Source organism: Mytilus galloprovincialis, chromosome 6 (genome assembly GCF_965363235.1).
Source record: "Mytilus galloprovincialis chromosome 6, xbMytGall1.hap1.1, whole genome shotgun sequence".
In the NCBI taxonomy this organism is placed as follows: domain Eukaryota; kingdom Metazoa; phylum Mollusca; class Bivalvia; order Mytilida; family Mytilidae; genus Mytilus; species Mytilus galloprovincialis.
In genome coordinates, this window is record NC_134843.1 from 72,717,484 (window position 1) to 72,744,501 (window position 27,018).

The 27,018-nt window shown below is 33.9% G+C and overlaps 1 protein-coding gene across 1 annotated transcript in view; it reads left to right on the forward strand.

Moving 5' to 3' along the window:
- LOC143081020 (uncharacterized) overlaps positions 1–27,018 on the forward strand; it is a 44,422-nt gene extending 17,404 nt beyond the window's left edge. The window contains exons 4-13 of the mRNA XM_076257254.1: positions 3,269–3,463; positions 13,373–13,526; positions 13,747–13,892; positions 15,070–15,283; positions 16,354–16,492; positions 16,737–17,220; positions 17,623–17,671; positions 18,837–19,060; positions 25,815–25,899; positions 26,413–27,018. Of these exons, the coding sequence (XP_076113369.1) occupies positions 3,269–3,463; positions 13,373–13,526; positions 13,747–13,892; positions 15,070–15,283; positions 16,354–16,492; positions 16,737–17,220; positions 17,623–17,671; positions 18,837–19,060; positions 25,815–25,899; positions 26,413–26,693 (1,971 nt within the window). The 3' untranslated portion in view covers positions 26,694–27,018. The remainder of the gene's footprint in view (positions 1–3,268; positions 3,464–13,372; positions 13,527–13,746; positions 13,893–15,069; positions 15,284–16,353; positions 16,493–16,736; positions 17,221–17,622; positions 17,672–18,836; positions 19,061–25,814; positions 25,900–26,412) is intronic.

A 27,018-nucleotide genomic window follows, 5' to 3' on the forward strand; every position in this document is an offset into this window, starting at 1 on the left:
AAACAAATACATGATAAGAATGTATCTATATGGCAGAATATTGAATTACTGAAATAACACGGAATTCGGCACAATATTGAAAACAACATCCCTGTGTGCTCAAACAAAAGCCTCAAAGAGAGTGAGCTCGAGGTATGGATGATTGTATAAACCTGTAAAAAAAACACGTTCAAGGTTTAAAACATACATTTATTATAAGAAAACTTGTATACAATTAAAAACCAATTGTTCAGAGAATCTCAGTGTTTTCCTTTTTTCACTAAGGTAAGGTGGGTGTTTTAAAAAAATAACTTGCAACCGGGTGGGTTTTTTTAAATGTCCAACCTTTTTTAATTTACTGTGGGTGCACGTGGGGGTCACAGAAATAAAGATGAGTATAATATTCACATTTAATGGAGTTGAACAAACATAAATAGAAGTAGTCATATTAATTGTCAAATATTCTTTGATTTTATTTTTTAAAAAATTATATCTTTTGTCTCTTCTTTCATTTACAAATTTATGCATCAGCATGGATTTAAGGCCTTTCGGTCCAGGTTTCCGTCCTGTTTCTTGCTTTTGTGCCGTATTTTTGGCAAACAGAACAGTAGTATCCTTCCTCTGTGACTATAAGTCATTTGAAGTGTTGCTCATATTTGTCTTCACTTGCGTGTCTTTTCTGTTGTTTGGTTGATTTTTGTTCAATTTCCACAACTTCAACATAACTATCAATTTTATTTAACTTATTTGGTCTAGTATTTTCTTTATCATCATCGTCATCTGCCTTTCTTTTCCCCCGATTGATTAATGAAAACATTGAAATTTGGAGCTCGAAATTTGACAATTGGACGCCATCTTTGTCAATGAAAACAAGGCGGGATTAGTATTCAAATTTTAACGGTACGGAACCGAAAAAAATCCGGATTTTGAAAAAAAAGCCGACCACCTCCTAAAATCGAAAGGTGGTCGGCTTTCAAAAGAAGGTGGTCGGCACACCCGGCTTAAATGCCGAATGGAAAACACTGGAACAATTGAAGGTCTTTCCACCAGTTAATATCTATTTTGATATTAAAATATTAAAAATCAGTCTAAAATGTCAGTTCATATAGCTTTATGATGTATAGATATGAATTTTAAGCAAAGGTCAAAATCTAGAACGTCAAATTAACCTATGACCTTGACCTAAATTTCAAGGTCACAAACTGAGGATCTCAAATCAAAAGACCCTAGGTCTCTAATATGTATGGTTAATAAGTTATATCAATTTACACATTATTTTAGATATGATAGGGGCAAAAACTCCCGTTCATTGTCTACGCACCCTTTCAACTAAAATTATTAAGTTACGACATGTCGCAACTAACAATTTAGTCAAAATAATTTGTCGATATCTTATACGGTTTCTGGAAATGAGTGGAAATAAGCCTAATTCAAAAAATTAGAATATGACCTTGACATTTGACCTTGACCTAATTTTCATATTTTTGGACCAAGGACCTCAAATCAAAAGATCCTAGGTCTCTATCACTTATGGTGTTCCAGTTTAAAATACATTTCAAAATTTCAAATACAAAAGGGGAAATAACTCTCACATGGAACGTTCATATTGCTTCGGTCGAAATTGAACAAATCATGCGAAGGATATAATGAGCAATTTTATAAAATAAATTTGTCGTAATCTTTTACGTTTGCGAAGTAGTCGTGGACACATGGAAAACAGTGTTGGGGGAGATAACTCCTACAAAGTAAAGTATTCGGTTACACAGAGTAAATTTCAAAAGCGCATAAACTTTACGATATCATATACCAAATATCTAAGCGACATATTGAGAAACAAATGTTTATTGCAAGAACAAAATTTGGCGGAAGAAAAAAAAATAATCAGAAGAAAAACAATAATTATAGGTCTTTCCACAGAAAAGTGGAAAGACCTAATTACAGTTACGTAAAAAAAAAGAGATTGATCCGTAGTATTGTGGTTGCCTAAGGTGCAGGAGATCGTGGGTTCAAACTTAGTCCGGATCAAATCAAAATTCAAATATGTCACTTTTCACTTTTGTTAAACAGCATTTAGTATTTAGGATGAATAATATTAGCTGATCGACACAAAATCAAAATGGTGTGCCAGGGAAGGTTAATATATTTTCCTGAGGATTGTTACCTTGTGAACAAGAATTTATTTCATATAAAATTAAAATGCTATCATCCTTACGTTGCATATAATGTACCACTGGACATTATACAGCCGTGAATCGTCATAAATCAAACATAATGGTTTTTTTTTTTGTTATTTTATATTACTATGGATCTTGTCTATATACCAGCTTTGATTATTTGGAATATCTACTAGTTTTCACTTCTTCGTACTGCATTTGTATGAACATCAAGATTATTATCCTTAAATCTGTACAGGGAAGTTTTAGCTAGCTCTAATTCTATAGTTTTATTGTTGATATTTACCCCAATTTGTATCTCGTGTTATATTATGTATTAATATGACCGAACTGTCTTTGTATTTCTAATTATTGGATAAATTGTTTACACATAAATAGTATACCAAAAATTACAACGTTATTTTTCATTTACCATGTTTACCTGTAGATATTATTAAAACCGTTTTTTTTTCAAAAGTGATTATTTTCGAAGGGTTAAATATTTCGCGATTAGTGTCTTGTCATGACTTTGTTTGTACTTGTTTGTTTACTTTTTGGCCTTAAATGTCTGTCCCTAATATTTTATTAACTGTGCATTTGCTTTCAGGTATCGCAGATCTAATTTATTCGTTCATAGTGTGTTAATGTACGTTTTGTTGATTGAGTTATCCAATTGATATTTTATTTGTGGTTTTCTTTGTTGTGATGTTATGCTATTGTTTCAGAAAAAAGGAGAAGGGTTGGTACCATTAAAACGTTAAATCCCGCTGCAAACGATTGCACCTGTCCTAAGTCAGGAATCTTATGTACAGTAGTTGTCGTTTGTTTATGTAATTTATACGTGTTTCCTGTTTCTCGTTTTTTATATAGATTAGACCGTTGGTTTTCCCGTTTGAATGGTTTTACACTAGTAATGGTGGGGTCCTTTATAACGTTTTGTTCTGTTTCAGCCAAGGCTGCGTGTTGAAAGCCGTACTTTGACCTATAATGGTATACTTTTATAAATTGTTATTTGGATGGAGTGTTATCTCATTGGCACTCACACCACATCTTCCTATATCTAAGTATATTTGTAAAGATATTTGCATTTATTAGAGACTGTATTTTCAATTATTGTTTGTACCATTTTAAACTAGGGCGTTCCCTTTGTTGGAGTTGAAATACCCATTGAACAATTCGAGAACCTTCAGTGTGTTGCTGTTGCTAGACACCATCGTCACGAAATCGAAGTTGATGAAGGCGGGAAAGTTTTTGAACCGGAAATTGATAGAAATATTAAAGTTCGGTTTCCACAGAAGGCGTTTGCTGGAAAAACTGTTGTTGCTACAAAGGTATTTATTGTTAATAAATGAGGAAGCTGGTGTTGTCAATATAACATAGGTGGTAAAGCTGTCACTTGTGAATATATATATATTTATCTTACCTCCTATAGATGTATAGAGATATGATTGGTTAAACTCAAAAGACTTCACATGGTCCGAGACCACAATTGTCGTCCCTTGATTTTCGTTGTTCACGAATATAGTCCCTAGTGTTGACATTGGGTAACTTGCCATTAATTTTTATACCCCTTCCAAATTTCTTTCTCCATGTTTAATGCCTCAAATTGCGAGTAGGGGGTGAAATTACACTGTAAAAAAATTTGGGTCCAGAATTTTAAAGGAAAGTAGTGATTTGGTCCAGGTGAAAAAGGTTTAAAATAAATTAGCACTTCGGAAGCTGTCAAATGATTTCAAGACGCCCTAAACATAAAATTGTCCATATTTTGAGTTAGAGCCGATGAAGTTTTCTATAATTGTGATATAATTTGTCCCAAAAGTAGTACAACACACCGTAAAAGTTTCTTTGAGAAAGCGCAGGTGGGATTTTTTTTATTTTCATTTATGTTCTAAAAGAAATGCACTACATGTACGAAATAATTGTGGTCTCGGACCCAAGAGGTGAAATCTGTAAATATAGAATCTGTACTTTGGCAACTTCCCTAAATGATTTGATGGTTTCAATTTGTCAAATAGCATAAAACTAAAGGATTTGAACTTTTATTTTATAGAATTTCTGCAAAAATGACCAATTTAGGCATTTTATGGTCAAAATCGGCATTTATAGCTTTTTCAATATTGATGCATAAATGGCATCCTGACTTTCTATCTGACAGGTTTTCATGTGTCAATATTTGTGTTTCTATGCCTTTATCTAGTTCTTTTACTTATTTATGAACTCTGAATCTACATAAAAGAAGATTATCTCAGACAATATGTGCAAAATGTGTTGTATAAATGACCCTTGTCTAACGCCCTGTTTGGATGAAGTCAAAAGTGGGGAGCTTGGTACATAAAATTTGAATTCCATAATAAAGACCTCACTAAATTTGTATCAAAAGCACTTTACAATGTCTATTGTACCTGTTCCATTTCACATAATATCTTTCTTTTCTTCTGTAGGATATCAAGTGGTTTAAATATAAGCCTGTTGAGAATAAATTGCATGCAAGTTTTTCCCTAAAAAGGCAAAAATCTTTGTATCAGACCATACTGTTTGTAAGAAAAGTTAATTGCAAGAGTCTTCGTGTGCTCAGATCTGTTGTATCATGTGACATGAGTATAGAAATGATAAAAAAAAGACACAAATTTTATTACTTATAGCCTCAATTTGCATTTTTTAATGTAAATATGTGGCACGGCCAACATTGACCCTAATTTTTTACAGTCTTACTTGGCCTAAGACCCTTTTAAACTAATATGATATGTTATTTGTAACTTTTCTTTCCATTTAAAGTACTTTCAATACATATGTAAGGATTGTTTATAACCAAAACGCTTCACAAATTTAAAATTGCTGGAAAATATTACATCTTCATGTAAGGCCCCCCCTTCATTGAAAAACCTCAATTTTTAGGCGCAGGCTCATATAAATTTGATTTTTGAATAATTATGCTAAGTCTGATGAATCAAATGGGTACTCTATTGCTTTTAGTACATGATAAGTTATTTATTAAGGCACTTAAAATGTATTTTTTTGCAATATTTTAACTTTTAAAGCCCCAAAAGTTGATAGTTGAAATTTTTCAATTTTAACGTCAAAATTTTACACGCAAAGATGAGTATAGAACTTAACTTATTGTCTATAATATAAATCCTATTTTCATGAAACTTTGTAAGCAGTCTTACAATTTATTAAGCTTAGGTCATACTAAGTTGTTTTAAGATTTGTCAACTCTTTCTATCCTATTAGGTCCGAGACCACAATTGTCGTCCCTTGATTTTCGTTGTTCACGAATATAGTCCCTAGTGTTGACAGTGGGTTACTTGCTGTCGAGATTACCGCGGGATTACGACGTTCCTAAGTTTGTACATTACCATTGGCGACGTTGGCGACTTCAGTGACGTCGCCGTGGGCTCTTTGAGTTGTTATTAAAAGTTATGGCTGAACAGACGTGTTTGTTTAAATTAGTGAAAATATCATACTTTTAACCTCCAAATTTATGGTACCGTGACCAATGGATTTAAAGAAGCTCAAGTCGATACGATCCGGGAACAGAAGTGCTGTTACCAAACTCATTCGAAAGATAGATGCAGCGAAGCATGATATAGATTTCGATCCAGAAGAATTAACCGCAACATTTGACAACCTTATCCAGAAGCAAAAGTTATTGAACAACTTGAACGAACAGATACTTAACCTAACGGAAGCAGAAGATATAGAAGATGAAATCCTAGACTCAGATGAGTATTGTATAAATTTAGAAACAAAAATCAGACACATACGAAATTTTATTCAAGATACGCATACCACATCACAGTCACGTCAGAGCGAAACTTCATCACAAATACTAATTGTTGAACATCAACCGTTCGTCACAGCAAACCTCACAGAAAATTCATGCACGCAGCCGTTCCAAAATCCGTTCTCTCAAGCGAGTAACACAGTGAGTACTAATATAAATCCGTATACATCCGCAAGCAGTCAGAATCATTACTTACCCAAACTCACACTTCCGATATTCACAGGGAACATATTAGAGTGGCAAACTTTCTGGGATTCGTATGAATGCGCTATACATTTAAACCCTTCATTGACCAATGTCCAGAAATTTAATTACCTCAAAGCACAATTACAGAATGAAGCATTACGCACCATAGCAGGTTTTGCGCTTACTAATGCAAACTACGCAGACGCCATTATTTTGTTGAAGGAGAGATTTGGGCAAACACACAAAATTACACAAGCGTACATGCAAGCTTTATTAGAAATTACACCGCCAAGAAACAATCTTGTCAGTTTGAGGCAATTCTATGATCAAATTGAAACTTATGTAAGAGGGCTAGAATCTTTAGGCCAATCCCAAGACTCGTACGGAACACTACTTGTACCAATTATTTTGAATAAATTACCGGGAGAAATTAAAAAAAACCTTGCCCGTGAACATGGAACAGAAAACTGGTTATTACGAGACCTCCGGAAAAGTATTTGCAATGAAATAAACATAATTGATGCGGGACAAGACACTGAAACTTCTAACAATTTACCAAGTACATCATCTTTCTTTACCGGAACTAAATCAACAAAACCCCGCCAAAATCAAGCTCTGAATACAAGAAATATACGCCAGAATTTAGACACGAAACCTTGTGTATTTTGCCACGATGTACACGCACCAGCGCATTGCGCGAACGTATCTGATCCAGCGTCACGCATGAACATTGTCTTAGAACACATCGTATACATGAATGTAAGTCAAAACACTTATGCCGAAATTGCAACAAAAGACACCACACAAGTCTGTGTACTGTACGCCAATTTAACAACAAGAACCACGATAATGACAAGAGTAAACAAAGCGTGCAAAATACAAATTACAGCCAACAGCATATGAATTTTCATGGTAACAATGGACAAGCAAATCAGACATCTGTACATTTGGTAAATGACACGAATCAGAAGGAAGAGGACACGTCAATTTTATACTCATCGTCAGTCGAGATACGTACAAATGTTCTTTTAAAAACTGCAGTAGCACCCGTATGGTCAGACCACTCATGTAGAGACACCCATATACTTTTTGACGAGGGAGCACATAGATCATTTGTAACTGAAGATTTAGCTTGAAAACTTAATTTACATTCAGAGGGAACTGAAATTCTACAGTTATCATCATTTGGAGATAGAAACAAAAACGTTAGACATTTAGATAAGTCGACAGTGTTCGTAGAAACAGATGCAGGACAGAAAATACCGATACACGTTCTAATTGTACCAATGATTGCCGTACCTTTGCAGAACAATATTCGCCACATCAACAGAGGACTGAATTATTTACGGGGACTTAAGTTAGCACATCCGGTAACACAGGAAGAGTCTTTCGAAATATCGTTATTGATCGGAGCTGACTACTACTGGGACTTAGTCGAGGATGAAGTCATACGGGGAAATGGTCCAACCGTCGTGAGGTCAAAGTTAGGTTTCTTACTTTCCGGTCCAGTAAGCGACAAGAGGGATAACTCGTTGATGGGTACTAGCATTTTTAATATTCTTGTTTCTCATAAAACGGAGGAGCATGATATAGAAGCATTTTGGAGATTGGAATCGATTGGCATTAACTCGAAGGAAACAGACGAAGACGATACGGAAACATATCAAGACACTTCGATTGAACTCAGAGGTAATAAATACTTTGCAAAATTGCCATGGAAACAGGAACATGACGAACTACCATCAAACTATACAGTCACAAGAAGAAGAACAGAGAACGTTATTAAGAAACTTAGTCAAGATCCTAAACTACTAAAGAAGTATGGAGATATAATCACCGAACAGGAACGCAGAGGATTTGTTGAGACAGTAGATGAAAAAGAACAAAAAGGCGGGAAAATTCATTACATTCCACACCACCCTATACACAAGGAATCTAGCACAACTCCTATACGAATAGTATACGACTGCAGTTGTCGTCAATCACCAAGTCATCCAAGTTTAAATGATTGTCTGATGGACACACCACCAAAATTAAATGATTTGACAAAACTCAGCCAACCAGTTTGCTACATGTACTGATATTGAGAAAGCTTTCTTACATGTTGGATTGAGTGAAGAAGATAGAGATGTTACCCGATTTTTATGGCTTAGTGACCCTACAAATCCAGGAGGTCAGCTGAAAACTTATAGGTTCAAAGCAGTGTTATTTGGAGCGACGTCTTCGCCATTTATACTCAACGCCACAATACAGAAACATTTGAAACAATTCGGAAACAGTGAAACAGCTAAAATTCTAGAAAGAGACATTTACGTTGATAACATATTGTCTAGTATGAACAAAGAGGAAGATTTACTTACGTATTTCAAAGAAGCAAGGAGCTTGATGGCAGGAGCTGGATTCAACTTGAGATCATGGAGTTCAAACAGTGCTAAATTACTAAAATTAGCTAAAGAGGAAAATGTCTTAGATACGGATAAGTATACAAAAATACTTGGAATGTTGTGGAACAGTCGAAGCGACGAGATTTTTTACCCTAAGCGTGAAATTCCTACACCGGAACTACTTCAACATGTTACTAAACGAGAAGTTTTGAAATATTCTTCAAAGATTTATGATCCACTCGGCTTACTTAGTCCGGTTACAATTAGAGCGAAAATCCTGACACAAGAGTTATGGAAATGTGGATTAGATTGGGACGAACTTATACCAGATAATTTAAAGACTACGTGGATAGATTTGACCAAAGATTTGGAAAAGGCAATACAATTCACTATTCCTCGATATTATTTTAGCAAGCCATCAGCATCAACAGAATTAGTACTTCATGTATTTACAGACGCAAGTCCAAAGGCGTACGGCGCAGCAGCTTATTTGTGTAACGAAAACGAAACAACTTTAGTAATGGCGAAAACCAGAGTAGCACCAGTCAAATGTTTAACCCTCCCACAACTTGAACTTATGGCAGCAATCATCGGCGCACGACTAGCTGCACATCTTCATTCAACACTTAATTATCCAAAAATTGTATTTTGGTCAGATAGCAGCATTGTTCTTCATTGGCTAACATCTACAAAGACTTTGAAACGTTTTATAGCTAATCGAGTGAAGGAAATAACAGACTTGACGCATCCATACAAATGGCGGTATTGCCCTACTGATAACAACCCGGCAGATCTTCTTACAAGAGGACTAACAATTGAACAATTTGACCAGAGTATACTTTGGCGGAAAGGACCAAATTGGTTAACAGATAGTACAAAATGGCCAGAACTAAACAGCGCAAAAAACACCGTTTTGACCTCGCTAGTAGATGACAGCGAAAGTGAAGAGGAAATAGACAACTTGGATATGACGCACCAAAATAGTCTAGGCAGTATAACAAATATATTGGATATTTCGAACCATGGATCTTACATGAAATTACTACGTATTACCGCCGATGTCATCCGTTTTATCCGCAACTGTAGACGGGATAGGATTTCCAGAAAAAGCGGACCACTGGAGGTCAATGAAATTCAAACAGCAGTAAATACTTGGATTCTAGATTGTCAAGAGTCGACGTATACAGATGAAATGTCATATTTGAGAGGAGCACAACACAGACACACAAAAGTACCCAGAGTCCGAAAATTGGGACTTTTCTTAGACGAATCCGGTCTTATCAGATGTAACGGGAGAATATACATCGCACCAATACCAGAATCAGCGAAATTTCCGTACCTTATACCGGCAAACCATCCGTTAACTAGACTAATTGTATTGGACGCACACGAAAAATTACTTCATAGTGGAATGAATGCTACAGTCGCCTATATTAGACAAACGTTTTGGATACCAACTATTCGACAGTATGCAAAGAAATTACTCCGCAAATGCGTTATTTGCCGCAAAGTGAATGGAAAATCGTACGTTGCACCAGACCCACCACCTTTACCAAAAATCAGATTACAGGAAGCACCCCCCTTTACAGTCACTGGAGTGGACTTTACAAGAGCATTACTTGTAAGAGACGAACATAGAATTTTAACAAAAGCATATATATGCCTGTTTACCTGCGCTTCTACCAGAGCCGTTCATCTAGAGGTGGTACCGAACCTAACCGAACATTCGTTTGTTCAAGATTTTAGGCGTTTCGTAAGCCGCAAATCAATACCTAAGACACTTATATCAGATAATACAACTACTTTCATTGCAGGAGCAGAGGAACTAAAAAGATTATGTGAATCGGCAACACTAAAAGAAACGTTGTCTATACGAGGAATAGAATGGAAGTTCATACCAAAACGCGCACCTTGGTATGGTGGATTCTGGGAGAGACTTATTGCGCTAACCAAAATAAGCTTAAAAAAGACACTTGGACGAACTCAAGTTAGTATGGAAACTCTACAGACTGTCGTGACAGAAATAGAAAGAATTTTAAATGACAGGCCACTTACATATTTTTCATCAGATATCAGAGATTGCGAGACGTTAACCCCCGCTCATCTTTTGTATGGTAGAAGAATATCAGCGCTGCCATATCCGCAAATAGACATAGAGGAATTCAACGATCCAACCTATATGAATCATAAAGAACTCAACAAATGTGCACACAGACAAACTTTATTAATACAACACTACTTGACCAGATGGAAGTCCGAATACTTAACTTCATTGCGCGAATTTCACAAAACTTTAGGAAAAAACGAACAATCTATTCAAATTGGGGACATAGTTCAAATACACAATGAATCGCCTAGAGTTAATTGGAAACTAGGTATAGTAAATGAACTTATTAGAGGCAATGATGGATATGTACGAGCAGCACGGATACAGACAAGCAGTGGTGAGACATCCCGACCGATCGTTAAACTATTTCCGTTGGAGGTATCGGGGACACATTCGAATGCTACAAGCGATCACACTAACGAGCAACATGAAGACACAACGCAAAGAAGTACTAGACCGAAACGAAATACGAGCATCAAGGCCCGGGGGAAAATGCGAAAGTGGATAACCAATGTAGACGAAAATGATGAAGAAGACTAGAACTTTAACAATTTTAAAAAGGACTTTCGAAGTTAATTCAATTTTTCATTTATGTGAACAAGAACTTAGTTAATTCGATTTAGTTCATTCATGGAGATAGAGACTTTTTTGATTTGATTTATTTACAAATATGGACAGTTAATGTGAAATTTAAGATAATTTGCACTTTTTGCGGCCCCCAGTATGTCGAGATTACCGCGGGATTACGACGTTCCTAAGTTTGTACATTACCATTGACGACGTTGGCGACTTCAGTGACGTCGCCGTGGGCTCTTTGAGTTGTTATTAAAAGTTATGGCTGAACAGACGTGTTTGTTTATATTAATTTTTATACCCCTTCCAAATTTCTTTCTCCATGTTTAATGCCTCAAATTGCGAGTAGGGGGGTGAAATTACACTGTAAAAAAATTTGGGTCCTGAATTTTAAAGGAAAGTAGTGATTTGGTCCAGGTGAAAAAGGTTGAAAATAAATTAGCACTTCGGAAGCTGTCAAAAGATTTCAAGACGCCCTTAACATAAAATTGTCCGTATTTTGAGTTAGAGCCGATGAAGTTTTCTATAATTTTGATATAATTTGTCCCAAAAGTAGTTCAACACACTGTAAAAGTTTCTTTGAGAAAGCGCAGGTGGGATTTTTTTTTATTTTCATTTATGTTCTAAAAGAAATGCACTACGAAATAATTGTGGTCTCGGACCACATGGTGATTATGTATATTTGATAAAGGGTGTTCTACAAAATATCGGGTAAGCAACCATACATGTAAGGAGTTACTTCCCTTTCAAAACAATAAAGATGCCACAACCCTTTATAAAAACAACACGGTGTTGAGGAATATTTGAAAGGATTAAATAACATTAACAGTACCAATTTTCCTGCACCAGATGCGCATTTCGACAATACATGTCTCTTCAGCAGACGACGAAATGACGATGAAAGGTTGAAATAAGTTCATTAAACTTAAGTAAAGCTAACAAGTTGTTACTGTTGGCATAACTGAGTTATTTAACTTTCAAAACAAACAAATAAAAATCTGAAAGGATTCAGCAGTGGAAAAAATAAATACATGTAATACACGACTGAAATCAATTTATATAATAAATTTAAAGTTAAAATGAAGTTATAGTTGGCATCTTTTAGGTATAGACAAATGAATGTATAGGAAATTAATACTACATATTGAAGACTTGATCACTTTGATAGGCCGCTAGTAAAAATGCCACATGTGTAGATAGTCGGTAAGATTAATTCGTTACACGGCGTGCTAGTGGCCTAATACAAGACACTGGGTCAGTAACACACCCTATTACTAACAGTATATGAATCATTACCCAAAATGAAGGGGCCGTAATCTGTTTGGGAATCAATGAATATGGATCAAGCCATGTATATACAACTATAACACACATGTGACGAACTAAATAATACCAAAACTACGACCAACAACATTGCTGTTTGTTTAATTACAACTGAAATCCTTTTAATATGATTGAAAAATGAATCACAAAAGACAAACATATTTGTTTGTTTTTTTTTGTTTTTTTTTTGTTCATTCTTTGTACATTTATTCGGCCATTTTTTTTTTCTCGCCGTCATGATGTTTAGTTTATGATGTTGTTTTTACACGGTTGTGTTTACGTACATGGAGACGTAATCTATGCAGGTTTTTAAACTTGGACGCCGGAACGGTTTTTGTACGTCAAATGTTTAAGGGTCTATTGAAACTAACAATATTACTTTAAAACTGTTTAGAATTTTAATTGGTTAACTGTGAAACATTTAAAGCGTGACCAACATTAATTTTTATCTTCAACAAAATGTGGCAAAAAGGAAAAAACTGTTTTGACTTTGTTCAACTTTGTTCTACGTGGTTCAATCGTTGAATAAAATATTTGTTTAATTTGAAATTTAGTGACGTTCATAAACATAGCTGGGTAAAATATCAGAATTATCATAAGGATGTATGCACTGATTGATATTAGAGTCTGGGAGATTCGTAGAAACTCAGTATATCAAACTATAAAAAATGTAAAGATGAAAAAAGACTTTTATACGTTTACACGATACATCAACTTTGAAATTGCTGTTGTGTTGAAATTAGTTTTAAAGATGAAATACATAGATAAAAAACTTAATAATATGGTGTCATATTATTCTTAGTTTTGACATCCACAGTTTTTGTAATGTGTTGTAATTAATGAAATGCTTATTGCGTGATTAAGTATAAACTCTAATTCAAAGGCAGTACCATGGACTCATGCTGACATCGAAAATGCATCAAAGAAGCACAAAGATTTGCACAATATTAAAACAGCTGGTTCGTATATTGATATATCCTGTGAAAAAACAACTAAGGAGGATTCTGATTTAGAGATGTATGATTTTGGATGGGTTGGTAAGTTTACTTGTATAGACATGATATATATTTACAGATTGCTTTAAATAACTTGCATCAACATCCTAGTCACCAGCATTATCATCATCATCTACCTCTCTGTTATCTATTCTTATTTTCAGTTTTCTTCTTTTCCTTTTTACAACTAAAATGTTTAAAGATATGAATATCCACAGGTCCAATAAAAAAAAAATATTTATATCTTCTTTTTATATTTTAGTTGACAAAACTTTACATCAAAATCAGTCAGTCAACCAAGAAACTCTTAACAGATGTAGCAGATGGATAGTGAACAATTTAAACCCTGACGAAAATGAATTGCAATTAAATGATGTCTTCGATAGCGATTTCCTAGAAGAACTGAAGGTTTAATTAAACTTGTTTTACATGAATCATTCCTAACTATTTCGTTCCATTCAGAAAAACAAACTGTTCAGAAATCAGAATGTAATTTTTAATCAGTTTAAAACTATTTACAATCATATTAAATAGGAAACAAAACCAAGAGACAGAGGTTGTCAATGGTCAATACAATCACACATCGAAGATCAATATAATAATAATAATACAAAGTGAAAAGTGACTAATACAATACACCTGAAACTGAAGACCTAACAAGACAGAAAAATGCATTGTTCCACTCACTTAGGACTAATATATTGATTATCATTAAAGATATAGTAAGCTGATTGATCGTTTATAGAAAATTCTTCAATATAGAAATTTAAGTTTTTTGGCCGTAAGGGTAAAAAGGAAGATGTGATATTTTTGCCTATGAGACAACTCTCCACAAGATACGAAAATGACACGGAAATTAAAAACTATAGGTCACGGTACGGCTTTCAAAAATGAACAAAGCCCATACCGCATAGTCAACTATAAAAGGTCCCGAAATGACAACGTAAAACAATTCAAACGAGAAAACTAACGGCCTTATTAATATACAAAAATGAACGAAAAACGAATATGTAACACATAAACAAACGACAACTACTTATTTACAGGGTCCCTACTTGAGACAGGCACATACATACTTAATGTGGCGGGGTTAAACATGTTAGCGGGATCCCAACCCTTCCCTAACCTGGGACAGGGGTATAACAGTACAACATAAGAACAAAGTATAAAAAAAGTTGAAAAAGGCTTAACTCATCATATGGACAAAAATACAAGTGGACGTGGCAGGATACTTGTACATCCCAACAACAAAAAGACAGTAGGAACAGATCTGAGAGTACTTCCAGTTGACTGACAGCTAGTTCAAAGCCATTTACAATTTATAACAAAAATCACGCATCTAAGACTGAATTATCAATCCGTACACATCCAACATCCATTGGATTTAGTGAAAAGACGTCATAAACAGTCAGAGAAAAACATGACCTTGTGCAATGCCAAGATATAGGTATCGACAGATTGTATATTGTTTTGTAAGGGTTAGGTGAAAAGTACTTCCATCAAATCCTGTTAGATATACACAATTTCAATTTGTTTCAAATTGGTTTTACATATTTATTCTTGTGTATTAAAATTTAATTTGCAGACAAAAGAGACAGAAGGTGACAAAAGTCGTTTGATTATACGTCATTTGCATGAGACGAATTCAGATAGTGACTTCGATAAATTTTTAGTCCAGTTAACATCTTCCCAACCAAATGTGGCAACAAGAATAAATTCTGTAAAACATCAAGTGGTGTTGTCTAGAAGTCATAAAGACACGGACTCGGAGAACAACTTTGCCAGTGACTTTGATCCAGGTATTAAGGTTTATTACAACTGTTCAATATGTTTTGCACATTCATATATATTACTTTCAAGAAACAGCGGACTCGTATGGTTGTTTATTAAATATTCTCATGATTCTGTTATTCGCATCTGCTTATGTTCACTAAAATAATATTTCAATCTGTGTCATAACTTGTGATCTGAAATCCACAAATAGCGTGATGCTCTAAAGTTTAAACTCACTCAGTCAAAGTTGGCCTTGATGCATTTGTTTATTTGTTAGGTTCTGTTCGGTCATAAAGCTCTTGAATTATTTCGGTTCTTATGAAGCTTTGGCTTTCAAATATTTCACTTATCATGAATTTCGTTGATATACCTCTCTGCAATAAAGGTATGGTGGTAAAGTGATTTGCATCTGTGCCTCAGTCTTTGTGATCGCAAATTAAGACATTGTAATCATTTTTGTAGAATCCTTAAAAAAATGACGATGATTATTTCACACACCAAATTCATCTATTGGATTGATATCAAAGACACTTAAAAATTGGTAATTTTGGTTGTAGGCTTAAATTCCCTATATAAAATCCCATATAATTTCTTGCCGTCATGTTACGATCTGTATATTCTATTATCCAAGTTTTAAAGCTTGCACATATAACATCTTTGGACAAGATTAAAATAAAAACAGAAATCAATGAAAAGAGAGCATTTATTGACAGTGATAAAATACTGGTTAGAATAACAAACATTATTTTTCTTGTCGCCGGCGCATGGCTTTAAACATGTTAAATATCAATGAAGTTGATTGTATTATACCGTATCCTGATTGATCATTACATATTTATAGTTATAATGTACACCCATTAAATTCCGCAATTTATATTGGTATTAATTAATCCATTCAATATATTACAATCTATTACATGTATTAGACTATCTGTTGATACACCGGTTATCTGATAACAGAGTAAGAATATATCATCCGCTGTATCTGATAATATCATTGCTTTGTTCCATACCTGTTTTCAATAAACTTGTACATTGTATACTACAATTCGAAAACAATTCATAATGGGATCGATGAACATCACTTTTTCAACAGATTTTGAAAAGAAACAGGGTACGATTTGTGTAGTTTCAAGGGTGACAGGAAAGAGTTGGGAAGTTGTACCAGTAGAGGAATCAGAAGCACATCCTAATGCAAGGTTCTTAAAACTTCCGTCCGGCAGTGACAAATATCAGTACGTACACAATCACTTAATATAAACAAATATTTCAAAAATCAATAGTTTGTAAATAAATAGAAGTCCGAGCAATATGTGTTGATATTCATTTCTAATTAAACATTGTCCTATTTTTTCTTAAGCATTGCATTTTTGTCGCTTTTGTCTAAAGTGTTACTTAATATAGATAGATTATAATGTGATAATAAAATAAAGCAATAACATGAGTTTTTTTGGTTATGTTCTTTTAATCTGTTTGTAGAGTATTTGGGCTAGTTGTTCCGGACAACATGTCAGACGAAGATATTTGCAAAGCAGCTGAAATACTGGAAGGATTAAACTGTGTCACTACTGTGTCAATAATATGTCGTCAAAAGCATTCGAATCCGCATGAAGTCATTATTGAATGTGTCAAATCTGAAAATGTAGACACCACTATGAAACACTTGGATTCTATTGGTTATAATGATGGACCGGCTGAGAGTGCAGAGTTTGGTGTTGTTGATGGAGAAGAGATCGAAATAAAGTTTGAATCAAATCTTTATTTACAGCGTCTAAAACGTTCGCCACTGAGGATGACATTTTATAAGCATCTCAAGTCAGAGAGATATTCTGAGCATCTAGTAGTTGTTAACAAGGCTGAGCAAGGAGAAGACATATCATATCATGGATATCTTGAGTACAGCGTATCTTCAGCTCGTTTGTCCTTGAAAAGATCAGGGTCACTTGCTGTATACGTGCCAAAGGTAAATAAATCAACTACGTGTTCGCGTGTAATGCAAAACAGTGTTTAAACAACAGAAATAAAATGTTTACAAACATTTATTGAAAAGATCTCATTTAATATTGACGAAAGCATGGCAAACACATAAATAGTTAGATGTTGCAATCTTAATTTAAAGTTATACACTACAGTTTATACGAGTATATTTTCTTGGTATGTTTTTATTACAGTGAGTGGATCTCGTGTTGATTTATCATTTAAAACATGGACATGTTGCTCGATTGGCAATGAAACAACTATCCAAATTTTAAAGATAAAAGTTATAGTCTATTTATGAACTATGTATATTAGAACAGTTTTAACTTGTTTTGTTTTTCATTTATGAACATTGATGTATATCGTACATATTGTTGTTATCATTTAGCCTCTGGAGGAACTAATTGGCAACTTTCCATACACCATTGATGTTCCAGGTATTTACATTTACTTATAAATATCTGTTCACCCTTGAATGCATTCTCACTCCGAGGAAGTTGGAACTCGGAATTAGTGACTTAATATGTGATTTCTTTAAATGCTAGTTTCATTTTCTAGCTTTAAACTTATATAAGAAGTTTTCATTTATTAAACATTATATTCGTAAACAATGCATTAATCAATAATATTCCCAATGAAACCATACTGTATTTATGTGTCACTGAAAGTTATGTATATATACGTGCATAGTCAAAAGAGACCGTTTTGCTTTGAAAATTTGTTTTTGTCGTCTTGTTTTGTCGTTTCATTTTTTTGTTTGTTTTTGTTTAATAATGATGTTTTATTGTGATGTACATATCCATAAATGTGTATTCATATATGTCTAACCAACTTGTTGGTCTTGTGGTATCGTGCTCATATTATTGACAATATGCAGTTTCTGATCCTGAATATGCATATTCAAAGCCTATACACTGTATGCAATGAACACTTATCTTATATTTGGCATTACACATTTATTTCAATTATCATGTAGAAAAATATATTTGGTGAGCTCAATTAATGTAATGAATTAATTATTATACTTTGATGTCCTTCAAGTGCTATCAAGTATTTTGCCTGGAATTTTGTTTTGTTTTCTTTGTCAATTGTGTTCTCCTATTTATTTATATTGTAGTCCTGTAATGTTGTGTTGTCATTTTAATGTTATATTTCACATGGCCATACAAGAGGGAGGTTTGGCATGCCACAAAACCAGGTTCAACCGACCATTTTTTCCTTTAAAATGTCCTGTACCAAATCAGAAATATGGCCATTGTTATATTATAGTTTGCTTCTGTGAGTGTTACATTTTAACGTTGTGTTTCCGTTGTTTCGTTTGTTTTCTCTTATTTTTGAGTGTGAATTCACATTACTATAAGACGTGTCACGGTACTTATCTATCCCAAATTCATGTATTTGGTTTTGATGTTATATTTGTTATTCTCATAGGATTTTGTCTAATGCTTAGTCCGTTTCTGTGTCGTTGTTCTCTTCTTATAGTTTTAGTTTGTTACCTCGATTTTGTTTTTTGTCCGTGTATTTATGAGTTTTGAACAGCGGTATACTACTGTTGCCTTTATTTTGTACATGTTTTATACTTTTTTAATTCATGTATTGCAGTGAAAGCAATGGCTAAATTCATCGCTTGGCAGCTGACGTGTACAAATTTTAATTCCACAAAATGGGTAGGACTTGGTGGCTATCTTACCGACGGCGACTCTCATCTGTATCGTCAAATCTGTAAAAATGTCGACAAACAAGCAGCAAATGCACCTCAACGAGAGAGATGCGAACAGTACATTTTGTATTGGGCAAATCATCACGCACCATTAGAATCAGATAAGGTTATATAAATACACTTCTTGATATAAATACAAGTATGTCTTTATTCATATACAGTAACACATAAAGTGAAAAGTTTTAAAATCTGTACTATTAAATGAGTAGACCTCATTTTGTGTGTAGATTTTCTTCCTTCCACAATTAATTAATCATCGTGCATCTGTGTTCTATGCATAGTCGCATTTGTATTCCTGGCTTATCATTATTCCGTATGGTTTTTTGTGTGAGGAAAACGAAAATAAGGCGTCCGGATATTGTTTACGTCTTAGAAAGGAATTTTTAGTCTGACTAGACTTCCTGTTAGCGGTTTCTATACATTGAATATACATATACTATGAATAAAGTGTATTTGTTATCTGCTATCATTTTCAAGGTTGGTATCCACGGCAGTCACATAGTTTATTAAATAGAGGGGGTCTATATAATTTACCAATGACCGCTGTGGATTGATTAGTAAGCTGAGAATTGATAGTAAAAAGCAAATACACTTTATTTATAGCAATGAATGTTCATAATATACAGTTAAACGCTAACATTATTAATGTGTTATTGAAATTAATAGAAAACAAACAAATGACAATTTTGGTTAAAAAAAAAAGGAGAAGCCGGGCTAAAAAGCAATTGTCCTGTCCCAAAGTATCTATGACTTTTGATACCTTTTCTGTAATCCTCCAGTTATAAAAGCTTTTACAAAAATTCATCGGGTCACTAAGAATATTAACTAGAGAGGGTCTGTATGATATATTAATGACCGCCGTGGATTGATTAGTAAACTGAGATTAGATAGTACTAAGAATGTGTCTCTAGTACACGGATGCCCCATCCGCATTATCAATTTCTATGTTCAGTGAACCATGAAAATGGGGTAAAAACTCTCATTTGGAATAAAAGTTAGAAATATCATATTATAGGACACATGTGTACTAAGTTTCACGTTGATTGGACTTCAACTTCATCAAAGCTCTAATTCGGCATTAAAATAAAAAAGAGCATATCAAAGGGAACATGTGTACTAAGTGTCACGTTGATTGGACTTCAACCTCATCAAAAACTACCTCGACAAAATCTTTAACCTGGAGAGGGACAGACGAACGAACGGACGATCAGACAAAAGGACGTAAAGACCAGAAAACATAATGCCTATAAAAAGCAAATACATATAAGCTGTGGTATGATTACCAATGAGACAACTCTCCACAATAGACCAAAATGACACAGAAATTAAAAGCTATAAGTCACTGTACGGACTTCAACAATGAGCAAAGCCCATACCGCAAAGTCAGCTACAAAAGGTCCCGAAATAACAATGTAAGCCGATTCAAACGAGAAAACTAACCGCCTTACTTATATAAAAATGAACGAAAACAAATATGTAACACATAAACAAACGACAACCACTGAATTTCAGGCTCCTGATCTAGGACAGGCACACACATACTCTTTATGTATAGTAATGAATGTTCATAACATACTAAATGTATCTTCATATTTAAATTAATAGAAAACTAAAATTTGTGAATTTCGGAAAAAAGGAGGGTAGAAAAACAATTGTTCTGTCCCCAAGTATCTATGACTTTTCATACTATTCCTGAAATTGTTCCGTCATTAAATTTTTTACAAAATTTCTCTCTATAACACTTTACATACTTTCAACTACGCTCTTAATGTCCCCAATTTCGCGTGTTCTAGTGCATAATTATATATCAGTAAAACGAAATGTGACAAGTGTATGTATTGATGATAACGTACTATTAGCCTTTTGTTCAGAGGTTATCCTTTTTTTTTGTGTATACCATAGGTGTTTATTGTTTTTAGCTCACTATGTGAGTTAATGTCATCACTTGGAGTCCGTCAACGTCCGTCGTCTGTTGTCGTCTGTCGTCGTAAACTATTTTAAAAGTATTCTCCTGTTAAACTACTAGGTCAAATACCTTCAAACTTTAACTAAATGTTCCTTATGGTATCTTGTTTATAAATTGTTTCCATTTGTTACACCTATTCATTTTATGGTCAACACTCTTATTGTGTTAAATCCAAAACTTCAAAACTTTGATCCAGTCTTTTACATATACAAATATGACTTCCTATGTCCATTTCTGGCGTCAAACTTTAACGTCAGACATTTTAAAAACTTTTTGTGCGCTTCAAGATGTAAATTTTGTTAACCAAAAAAATGATATCCGGGTGAAAATGTGAGTGTTTTATATTGTGTTGGAGAAATAAATTGTGTCCGTTGTCATTGATGAAATGTACATCGTACTATCCTTTGAAATGAACAATATAAATGTCGTAAACAAAGACAATAGTAATATAACACTGTTCATGAGTCATAAATCGATTTAACTGAAACAAATCCGTGTCTCTGACCAACCACATCAACCAAAAGAGGAAACCAACGTTACAACAGAAGTACTGAACTGCTACAAAAATAAAAGTCCACATTCAAAGAGAAGGACTATTAGTACTGCAACCAGAGTTCATTTTTTAAAACTTTAATGGTCCGGAAGAACACACACCTAAATTATATTTCGATGGAAAGAGGACAACGTGTACAATAAGAAAAGTTGGGTCGTAAAAATCCAGAGTGGTCACAATTTTGTGAAATTGAGGTCAAAGGTCAGACCTAAAAATATCAATATTTCAAACACAAGAACAAAAAGGAGAAATATTCTGATATTTATTCAATAGAATGCTACAAAAACGATTCAATCATAAGCATATGCTATAAACGATGTTAAAACGACAAATTTGACTAATGATATGAAGAGCTGCCATTACAAAATGGCGTTGATTTGGAACCTTCTGATTTTTTCCATTTAAGACATAGCAAAAGAAGAAGTGGCCTTGACCTTTTCACATCCATAAACTTTCATATTGTGTATAGTTTTTCACTATAGTATATTACAGAATTATTTTCTAAAGTATAAAACACCAGTTTATCAAATTATTTCAATATTTTTTCTATCTTTGAAAAAAACAAAATTCAAGCGCTGAAACAGTGTATTTAATTTTGCATCTTAAAGGTTGTGTATTTTGTGAAAATTAGTATCTAGTTATAGATAAATACATATTGTGTATTTGCAAAGTCTGGACAGAGCAGTAATAACACAAAATATACTATAGTCACTCGAGGCGAATGCGAGGTTTAAAAAAAAAAATTGAGAGTAAAACAAAGTCAGTTTGGTGCATGAACATTTTTTTAGTAGGATAATCCTGGTAAAAAAGTTAACTCATTGATTTTTTAAGGGAAGGATGAAAAATTATACAATGCAATGCCAATTTTCTAATGTTGTAATTCAAATTCAGTCATGATCCTTATATAACTTTTAAAAGCGACACACAATAGCTCAAGTATTCATAAAATAGGGACATGAATCAATCTCTTAGTCATCATATGCGGATTCAGTACGCGTATTAGCATTACAAGACACTTCCTTTTTTTTTATAAGAACAAGTTCGGCGCAGGACAGAGTTTGTTCAAAGCAAATACAGTTTTTTTTAGTACAAATGCTATCTGGAGCGTAAATACCGTCATGATTTGGTCAAACTCGTCAGATATAGTCTTCCCTTTGCATAGGAAACACAAAAGAAATGTGAGTACAAAGTTTCGATCAATGTTCGTGACCCATATTCCCATATGCATATGCATGATGTATCTGCACTGCCAGTCCCAAATGTAAAGGGGCGAATGTTGCTATAGAAACGATTGATTTTGTAATAGCCATACATTTACGAATTTTTGTTATCTTTAGGGACAATATACGGTTCAGAAGCGCCTTTGTGTTGTTTTTCATCGATAAACTATCAAATGAACTTTTGAGCCTAGGCTCTGTGTTGAAGATCGGACCGTGACCTATAATGGTTTACTTTTATAAATTGAGACTTGGTGTGTTGTATCATTGGCACTCATTCCACATTTTCCTATATCTATTAACAAGCTATGCGGGCATCATTTCCATAGAAATACCAAAACGAGGACATAGCTCATAAGACCACTGGTGGCAGGATAAAGTAATTGTTCTTCTTTTGAAGTATGGACTTCAATTTTCCGGCAGCAGATATGGCATTCCCTAAATTGAGTTCAGAGCTAAACTCTGTAATTCATATCCCTTGGCCCCACTGTGTCTGAATTGTAAGGTGTCACAATATCTAGTTAGTTCTGGAGTTTGGCAGATTGGTAAGCATCAGAGACAATCTTGGGTAAAATTGATCGGTATATATAGAGGATGTGCTACATGAGAAAGGCTTTTTCTTATGGAAAAACAAATCACATGACTAACAATCGTTATTAATGAACTGACAGCAAGTTCAAATTCTATTTTTCAGTGACTGTTTTACTTAATTGCACAGGTGTTGACTTCAATAAGTACTTGGTTATGCATGGATAAATGATTACTCACATTAATAAGCACAACTTAAAAGACTGTTAACACGTTTAGAGGACTCAGTTTTGCGTAGTTTTCTGTTTTTTTTTAAGTTTTTCTTTTACACAAAAACCCTGTTTTCATATCCAAACTACAAGGAAGAAACTGAGCGCGAGATCGTATAAAAGTGTCAGGTTGTGAGGTTACATGTCGATCAGTTTGATCACATATATGGATTTCTGTTGTTTCTAATTTAAAGTTCCCCAAGGGTGACTGGGGAAACGAAATATGGTCACTTGGTCTTCCCCCGACCGGCAGTAAAACGAAGTTGGGAGTCCGTTTGGCTGTGCGGGATGTATCAAGTTCGCAGTCACGTCCGGTCAGAATGGGGACGTTAAATCCGCTGCCTCGTGTAAAGGGAAAGTCACGTTCTTTGCACGTTAAAAACCTTTGCATCAAGTCTTTAAGGGGTCCGTAGGTGGCATGTTGCAATGGAAAATTTCTGTCCCAATCCAATATCCCATCATTTTCCAGTGGCAGTCTAAATTTTCCCGATCATCATCCCGAATGGCCTCTATTATGACAAAACCTACCTATTGTTTTTATTGTTAGCTTGTTCTCGTCCTGAACATGCATGAAATATTTGCCACTGGACTTTAAGCAAGCAACAATCAATCAATCAATGTAATTTAAAGACGCACCAATGTTGCCTTCTGGTGCAAGTCTCATAACATCACTGATGATTCGCCCACGGAAAGCAGAATATCAAGAGAAGTTGGTTTTAGCATTACCTTGTCACACACCAAATCTCTGCGAAACTTCAATAGTACTTTTCCCCCGACCACTTGCATGCATATTAATTGCTCTGGGGTTAAACATTGACATGTATACAATGTATTTTCACACAATGTCAACTATAGTCATTATCCGGAAAAACCTCTTATCCGAAGGATTTGGTTAACTTTTATATAAAGTCAAAATTTTATTAACAAAAATATAACTTATTTACAGAAAATACACGAAAGAACTACTATATATATTCAAATCACTCAAAAATAAATTAACTTCTCCTACAAAATCTACATAATCACATCGAAACTATCAAATTGATTGTGAATGAAAAAATAAATGGTGGAGCTGATTGACGGATAGGAAATTTCCGTAATTAAAAAAGGTACAAATGATGTTTTTATTTTTGAGTTTTTGACAAAATTGTTTGGAACTTGCCCAACACAATTTGCATGCAGTATCGCAATAATATGTTGTGTCCTCTCAAATGTCAAATTCTGTTTTTGAATCATATGTTTTCTCGTTTTCAAAGAAAAACGCGTTAAATTTCTATCTAAAAAACAGCCAACTTTAAGTTTGAAAGTTTTACTTGGAGATGGTATAATATTTATGTCTTCATCATTCCGATGATCCTTGATGATATGTGCATAGAAAATATTTATGAAAATAGCGGGAAATTTAACCAAAAAATATATTTTTGGATTTTAAGGTAACTACCCAAAACCGTAAATTGAGGGGTAACCCCATTAAAGGGATAAAATACAAAAATGTGACCATAGAAACTTTTTACGACCCGACGGAAATTAAAATATAGATATTATTCTATCATTTAAAACAATTTGCAGCCGTGTGTTATTCCGGACCATTAAACTCGTTAACTAAGCGTCTTTTTCGATGTCAGTTGCAGTACTATATGTGATAACAACTGCCATATTCCTGACTTGGTACAGGACATTTAAAGAATAAATGGCGGGTGTACCTGGTTTTATAGCTAGTAATACATAACCAATAAACGATAAATGCAGTGATAACGGTCACAAAAAAGTCAGCATATTTCCACCGATGTATCAACTTCTGCCTTATGATCATACTGGTCAAAGTTTGTTATTTGTTCCAATAATTCGAGAATGTCTGCTATTATATTTCTCTGAACCCACATAGACACTTTTGAATTTAAAACGTGAGACTTATGTAACTTTTCTATGTTTAAAATTCTACTGTAGAAACTGGAGGCATATCGTATTGCAGGGAAACGATGTCAAAATGTAACTTTATACTTAAGTAGAATATATAGAATATTCACATGTAGGGTAACATTAAATTCCTTTTCAATGATCTCCATCAATAGTGTGTTCTTATTATTTGACTAATACAAGTATGGCGTATCAATAGAACAATAAAAATAATCGAAAAACAATTGAGGTAAATTATATTTAATGAACAACTGATCAAGTCAAGATCCAGAAACGATGTATATTATTATGTATAATTTACAAGTAAAGGTGCTTTTCTGTAGAAAAGCTAATATTAACATCAAATGTGTCTGTATCATACACTACAATCATTCGAATGTTGTTTAGTGCATACATCATTGGTTTTGAAGGTTGAGAAGATAATCAAGTCCCATCATAATGACAAAATGGAATCAGAGGCGCACCAGTTCATCAAACCATACCTTCCTGGAAAAGGTAGTCATATAATTTTAAAATTTATTCACTGTTTTAAGACGTAAAAAATTAACTGTAGCTATTTGGAAATCATTTTTAATTCCTTGCAACATTTTTGTCAAAATCTGAATCGTTTCGGTTATTTCGATTTCAGTGATCCTTCTTGTATATGCATGTTCAAGTATCCATATGCAATTATCTATGCAGAGCATTCATAATGGCTAACTTTTAATCACAGTTGTTTACTATCGATACAAACTGTTTTTATCACAAAATGTATGATCACACTACAGAAATGAGGCTAATCATGCTTGTAGCAAGACGCACTTCTTTACACTAGACTTGAACGACGCATAGGAGTAATTACTAAAATGTTAACTAAATAAGATAAATGCTCGAGCGGTTGGATTAGCTACCAACAATATGTAAAAAAAAAATGTTGTTATTTTTTAACGATATCGTGTTGTTTGTGTTTTGAGTACAAACCCATTTTTTATAACTTGCACTAAACAATTATTTTGTTTTTAATTGCAGGAATTTTTTCAAACGACAGCTTAGAGAAAATGGCATTCGCCATCGCTGCTGAATGGGAATCAATGGCGACAAAACTTGGTTTTGAAAAGGATGAAATAAACCAAATCAAAAGTAGTCAGCCAAGCACTGTTAAACAAACACTTAGAATGTTAGATGTGTGGCGACTGTCGGATAGCGCGATACAGAAAGGAACAGATCTTGTGAAGAGTTTCCATGAAACAGCCAAGTCAGCGAAATGTGGAGCAAAATTGCAAACTATTATATCTAAAAATATAAATTGAGCACGTGCACAAAACGCATCAACTCCTATTAAGCAGAAATTTATAGACGTTATAGTTATATAAAATTTGACTGTTGCGTATAAATGTAGATTTTAATTTATTTTTGTAAGCGTTTCAGTAGATATGTGAAGTTTCGTATCAGAAGTAACAGTTATGATATAACTTTGAATGGATTATTTTAAAATAAAGGATGTAGAAACAGATAATCGGTGTGAACTGTCCTACCGTACATGTATTCTTACGCATAAACATACAGATGTAGAGAATTGCAAATATTGTACCATTTTTGTTTTTGTCACCTTTATGTAAAAAGACAAACATTCTG